This window comes from Triticum urartu, chromosome 2A, assembly GCF_056163025.1.
Source record: "Triticum urartu cultivar PI428250 chromosome 2A, HENAU_Tu73, whole genome shotgun sequence".
Taxonomy (NCBI): Eukaryota; Viridiplantae; Streptophyta; class Magnoliopsida; order Poales; family Poaceae; genus Triticum; species Triticum urartu.
The window spans coordinates 766,609,570-766,616,244 of NC_141874.1; the positions used below are offsets into that span (position 1 = coordinate 766,609,570).

General features: G+C 50.6%; 1 protein-coding gene across 1 annotated transcript; it reads left to right on the plus strand.

Moving 5' to 3' along the window:
- The first annotated feature begins 1,401 nt into the window (after positions 1 to 1,401).
- LOC147988090 (gibberellin 3-beta-dioxygenase 2-1-like) lies at positions 1,402 to 3,226 on the plus strand. Its single transcript, XM_087545617.1, has 3 exons — positions 1,402 to 2,000; positions 2,093 to 2,242; positions 2,493 to 3,226. Exons 1-3 carry the CDS (start codon positions 1,519 to 1,521, stop codon positions 2,971 to 2,973), a joined length of 1,113 nt encoding a protein of 370 aa, XP_087401743.1. The 5' UTR covers positions 1,402 to 1,518; the 3' UTR covers positions 2,974 to 3,226.
- Positions 3,227 to 6,675: the final 3,449 nt, after the last annotated feature.

Here is a 6,675-nt window from a genome sequence, read left to right on the forward strand (position 1 = left end):
AAAGTTGATCCAAGCAAAGGGGGTGGGTAGATTGATCTACGCTTCGCTCATAATGGAGATCAAGTATCTTATGTATCTTCGTGAATTTTGTATTACTCATGTATATCATAGCCAAAATAAGTTGAGTGATAGCATAGCTAAGTTTGCTCGTCTAGAAGGTAGAACTATGACATGGGTAGGCCCAGGCCCTACTGATGTTTGGAGTTAGCTACGATTGATTGTATGAATCTTCGAGATGAGTAATACATGATTTTCGCCCACAAAAACGAAGAAGAAGATATGCCTTTCGGTTATGAATCAACAAAAAGTTAGATAGCCAAATTGGTAATCGGTTCGTGAGTGATTATTTATTTTCCATGTGGTGAAAACTATATTTTCTACCATTAGTATTAGTGTTTTGTTTAATCTTTTTACAATCATGAAAAATTGAAATGGGGCACTCTGTGAATGTCTTAACATCCTTCGTTTGCTTGCTAGTATTTATTTTAAAATTTCCCAACTAACTTGTCATTTGCTTGCTAGTATTTAAGTCAACGCGTATGTACAACAATCTTCAGTTTTTACCGTCACATTTTATGTGATATGTGATGTCATAATTATATTTGTTATGTTATCTTTGAGTTAAACCCAGGCATGGACAGCCCGGCCCGAAAACCCGGCCCGGCCCGGGCTTGACGTTCAGGCTGGGCTCAGGCCTTGTTTTCCAGCCTGGAAGATAGTTCGGGCTGGGCTCGGGCTTCAAGTTTTTTGTTTTTCAGACTAGGCTTGCACGTGTGTACACTAAAAAATAGCATTCTGGCCGGGCTTTTGGGCTTTAGGCTTGATTTCGGGTTGGGCTCGGGCATGACGACCAACAGATCCCTGCGCAGGTCGCTAAATAGGAGGACTCCTTTCGAATAGCTCGTCTCGTATAGCGCGTCTATTTTCAGTCTGTAAGTTAATGTGGAAATGTCATAATTAATATTTATGTTTATATTTTGAAAAAATAAATATCGATGATTATCCAAAGGGTGTTTAATAAAACAAAATCTTTTTATCCACCTTTTATAGTATTTATTTACATAATAAAGTATATATAGGCGTATCCCCTCTCTCTCTCTCTCTATATATATATATATATATATATATATATATATATATGTGCAATGATAAATAAACATCTTAACATTTCGTTTATGTATAAGGATACTCTATTTTTTCCCGCAAAAAAATGGAGTGTCCTTATACGCATTACTTGGGCACAGCTGTTGATCGGTCCATCGATCCAACGCTTTACACGTGAGTTTTGGGTCTATCTTTGTAGTACAGAAGATTACTCCTCCTACGTGAAAACAATCTTTACAGGTAGGTTTGTGTCTATCTTTTTCTTTGTATGGCTCTGCCGCTACGCTGCAAGACATCTCTCTCCATATACCGACCCTTGTGCTTCGCTCCTCACACTCTCCGTGCATCTCCACGCTTACTTCTAGCTACTCTATCTAGCTAGTGATTATTGTGGTTCCGCGCGCATCGCTCGCCATGTCGGCGCCATCGCAGCTAAGCAAGGACCCGCACAACAATTACTTCGACTTTGGGGCAGCGCGGCAGGTGCCGGAAACCCACACGTGGGAGGGGCTGTACGAGCACCCGCTGGTGGACGGCGGCGTCGGGGCCGCAGAGGACGCCGTGCCGGTGGTGGATTTGCGGGACCCACATGCAGCCGAGGCGGTGGCGCGTGCGTCGGAGCAGTGGGGAACGTTCCTGCTCGAGGGCCACGGCATTCCGAGCGAGCTGCTCGCGCGCGTCGAGGCCCGAATTGCTAGCGTGTTCGCGTTGCCGGCGTCGGAGAAGATGCGCGCCGCGCGGCAGGACGGCCAGTCCCACGGCTATGGACTGCCACCCATCGCCTCCTACTTCCCCAAGACCACGTGGTCTGAGGGCTACACCTTGTCCCCGGCCAACCTCCGAGCCGAGCTCCGCAAGATCTGGCCCGACGCCGGCGAGGACTACCGCCACTTCTGGCATGTGTTCATACATCGGACGCTGGAGAAAACTTTTTACTACCACTGTACTTATATTGTTGTGTAACTTGTGTTAATCGTATGATGTGCAGTGACGTGATGGAGGAGTTCCACAGGCAGATGCTAGCGGTGGTTGACAAGCTGACGGTGTTGTTCCTCGCAGCGCTCGGGGTCGCCGGCGTCGAGGCGGGGCGCAAGATCGTGGAGACCATGTCCGAGACCGTGACCATGCACATCAACTGGTACGTAGTACAACTGGCAACACCTTTTTTTTTTGTTTTTGACGTGAGCCGGCAACACCCTTATGTAGCAGCCACAACGTGCAATCTAACACTACGTGTCGTGTACTGCAGTCTAAAAAAATACACCTCAACTGGTACGTAGTACAAGTGGCAACAGCCTTACATGCCGTGTAGAAGCCACAACGTGCAATCTTATCTAACACTACGTGTCGTGTACTGTAGTCTAAAATACACTTTGCAACGCATGCAGGTACCCCAAGTGCCCTGACCCGAAGCGAACACTGGGCCTGGCGACGCACACGGACTCGGGGTTCTTCACGTTCCTGATGCAGAGCCACGTTTCTGGGCTGCAGCTGTTCCGGCGCGAGCCAGACAGGTGGGTTGGGGTGCCACCCGGGGTACTCATCGTCAACATCGGCGACCTCTTCCAGATCCTCACCAACGGCCGCTTCCGCAGCACATACCACCGCGCCGTCGTCAACCGCGACAGCACCCGGGTGTCCGTGGCCTACCATCTCGGCCCGCCTGCCGACGCCAAGGTAGCGCCCCTCAGGGAAGCCGTGGGCGGCGGCAAGCCCGCCTACCGCACCGTCACGTGGCGAGAGTACTTCCTTGTGCGCAAGGAGGCCTTCACCACCGGCGGCTCCGCGCTCCAGATGGTCTCCCTCAGCCCGGGTGACCACGACGATGATGGTGATGGCGCCGACCAAATAAGTGAAATCTCTTCATAGATCGGCGCCAGCCATCACCAAAGACCGATTCGACCGATACAAAAATTCATGAAAATGGACTAAAAATGGCAATTTATATGTGGAATCTCTATATGATCGTATATCCCATGTGGACAAGATAGATCCTTTAGACATCTGTGGAAGGTGAAAATTGCCGTTAAGATCGAAATCTGGACATGATAGATAAATCTTGGAGGCTAGCTTGGCTAGCTTCGTGTTGATTTCCTTTTTCAAAAGTACTGGCTGTGATAAATTCCTACGTGCATGTCATGTTCGTCGGAGAGTACTCGGCCAGACCAGGCCTGCACCAACAATCTCAGAATGGATGGATCGCGTCAGGTCAGGAGAAGAAAATACAGCGGTTTCATGGTTTGCAAGTATACTCTTGGTATTTATTTTGTGTGTTCCAATTTTACCCCTTGAACAAATATACTGTTGATTTGGTCTAGTAGTATTGGAGGGTATAGTCCATTGAATAACTGAAAATAAACGGCTCCTATTATTTAGATGTACCATAAAAGGATTCTTTCCCAACAGCATAGCTACCCACTTGACAGCAGCTACCTTTGACCATGGGCCGATACTTCTTGAACTTAGCACACATATTATGATGACTCCTGATCATTTGTTGGAAGGCAATGATAGTTGGACCGAAACCATACAGGGCCGGGCCAGTGGAGCGCGACCCAAGCAGTATCAAAACTGGAGGATCTGCGTTGCAAACATGAAAATTTATCCAGAGATTTGACCCGCTGGAGTAGACAGACATTTGGTTCGGTCCGGAAGGAGATCAAGACACTCCAGCTGGAACTAGAAAGGTTGGACAATGATCCAATGCGTATAGGTCCAACTCATGCAGAGTTAAAAGTTAACGAGAGGCTTGTTGAACTTTACAATCGGGAAGTGCTTATGTGGAGGCAGCATTCGAGGATCTATTGGCTGGCCGCGGGTGACAAGAACACATGATTTTTCCATCTCCGTGCTAACATCCGCAGGAAAAAGAATATGATTAAATCTCTTCTCAATTCTCTTGGTGTGGTGACAGATGATATGGGAGAACTGATGTGGATGGTAACAGAGTTCTACAACATCTCTATACATCCGAGGGGGTGCACAATGTGGACGCGGTGCTACAACATGTCCCACAGAAGGTCACACCAGTGATGAATGAAGTTCTGTGCCATCCATATTCAGCTGAGGAGGTTAAAACCGCTTTGTTTCCGACGTTTCCTACCAAGTCCCTAGGGGTCGACGTATTTCGCGCACATTTTTGTCAAAGGCATTGGGCCTTGTGCGGGGAGGAGATTACACGATACTGCGGATTGTGAGAGGGGAGGAGTCACCGGAGAGCCTAAATGACATGGCAGGTTCGTCCGGCACTGCCGGCACGGAGGTCGTTAACATCTCCGACGACAAGAAGTAGTGTAGGCTAGTTTTAGGCTATCTACGCCGTACATAGATTTTGGGATGCATGCTATTGTATGGATTTGAGGTATGAAATATCGGATAATTGATTGCAGTGCAGGAAAAATGAGGGGTCACCGAGCATGACTGTGGACGTATAGGGTCCAGCATGACTGTGCATGGAATTGTCGTGCTCGGTATAGAGTCCGCTAGCTAGGACTGGAAGCTTATTTTAGGGTACAATACATACATGCACATCCATATATAGACCAGACACGTGCATTCATTTGAAATAAGCTTCCAGTCTTAGCTAGCGGCGCTATGCTATAATCTTCGAAGAATTTTATTTCTAGGCGCTCTCCCACTAGAGCTGAACAAGCTTGCTTGTGTACACTGTTTCCTCCTTCCTTAGGGCATGCGCCGTGACTTGTTCGCCACATGTGCGCCGATGTTCTGTTCGTCGTGGACCTGTACACGCCAAAATATGTTTTTTCTGTACTGATAGTATACGTCCATGTATTTGAAGAGAGTATCAGTATATAGCTGTTGATCGGTCCACATCGATCCAACCTTTTAGACGTGTATTTTTGCTTCTATCTTTGTAGCCAGCACGTGGTTTATACACAATCAGTCGGTGATCTATACGTAACATACAATACTCTTATGTGGAAAGATACCTTTTCTTCTTAAAAATCTTTCGTTTCTATCTTTGGACTTTCTTTTTGCGAGAGGTCTTTTTGGACGTATTAATCTTTACATGTGGATTTGTGTCGTATACCCACGTAACCAACAACCTCGTGCTTCTCGGAGCATCTCCAGTCGCGCCCCCAAACAGCCCCCCCCCCCCAGCCATTTTTAGTGCCGGTGCCGAAAAATCGGCCCAGTCACGTCCCCAGGGTCTCGTTTATCACCGGTTTGGGCCGAAATAACAGACGGCGAACCGGAGCCGAACCCAAGCCCCCGGGGGTCGCCTGGGGGCGCCGGCCGAAGCGAAAAGACACGTGGGTCCGTTCTGTCGACAAGAGAAGGCCCTTTTTCCCGTCGATCCCCCCACTTTTCCTCCTCTGTTTCCCTTCATTCCCTCTTCTGCCCCTTTTCTCCCGCCATTCTCCTCCATCTCCCCTCCATCTGGCCGCCATGCCACCGAAGAATTACACGGCCCCTCCATCCGGCGGAATAGGCTCAACACCAAGAGGGCTCGGGACAGGGCGGCAACGGCGGCTGCGGTTGTGGCGGAGCAAGCAGAGGAATCTCGCACGGGGATGATGAATCCACCCGGCGGCCATGATCCGCACACTCCCTGGAGCCAGCACAGCGTCGGGTTGCCGGCCGGCTACTCGCCGTCGCCACACCCCTGGGAATGCGCGCCCTCGCCTGGCTACGCCAACGGCGATGCGCACAGCGGGTTCAACCCCAACATCACCTTTCCGCATGGCCACCCGGCCCAGCGCACGCCCTCACCCGCGTTCGCCGGCGTCCAATTTCCCCATAGAGCTACTCACCACCGGCTTACGCAGCCTCCCCGTGCACCTACCGCGTGGCTGCAAGCGATCCATCGAGCAGTGCCTCGCTGACGTCAACACCCAGGCCGCCTAGAGGGAAGAGACAACCGAGGCGCGGTGGTCGGCATTGATGACGACCAGCGCCGTCAAGCTCGACCTGCTTCGGACCAACGTCGCCGCGAAGAAGAGGAACACCGACCTGACATTCCAAATGGGGGCACGGACATGTCGACGATGGACGAGCAGGTCAAGGCGTGGTACCTGGTGGAGCGTGGCCTCATCCTGTACTAGATGCACTCGGCGGCCGCGCCAGCTCCCACGCCGACCCCAACGCCGCCACCAAGCCCGAGCGATGCCTCCACGATGCCCAGCACAGAAGCCATGCCGACACCGACCAGCCCGCGCATGCCGGCTACCGCCAGTCTGACGCCGAGGACGCCGCCGCCGTTTGATGCGTTGCCTACACCGTTTGATGCATTGCATGTGCGTCTTTTGAACGCCGAACTTTCGAGTAATTGATCGCCGAACTGTGGCATGGTGATCGCGGAACTGATCGCCGGACTTGTGGCTTTTTTTGGGCAGCGGAAAATGTTAAGTTCGAATTTATAACGTTTGGGGCTGGCCCCTAAGGGCGTGACTGGGAACTAGATCACCCCAGGGCCTAAAAGCGTCGGCCGTTGCGCTGGGGGGGCGAACGAGTGAAGATGCTCTCACCTCACCCTCTCCTCTATCCATCTCCGCCGTTGCTACTCGCTCTACAAGCAAGAGCGATTATTGCGGTTCAGCATCGATCGCC

What these genes read in the sequence shown, in the direction of transcription:
- LOC147988090 (XM_087545617.1), top strand. Translation starts at nt 1,519, where the DNA reads ATGTCGGCGCCATCGCAGCTAAGCAAGGACCCGCACAACAATTACTTC. An exon ending in GAGGACTACCGCCACTTCTG is followed by an intron (nt 2,001 to 2,092) that starts GCATGTGTTCAT and finishes TATGATGTGCAG; the next exon opens with TGACGTGATGGAGGAGTTCC. An exon ending in GTGACCATGCACATCAACTG is followed by an intron (nt 2,243 to 2,492) that starts GTACGTAGTACA and finishes CAACGCATGCAG; the next exon opens with GTACCCCAAGTGCCCTGACC.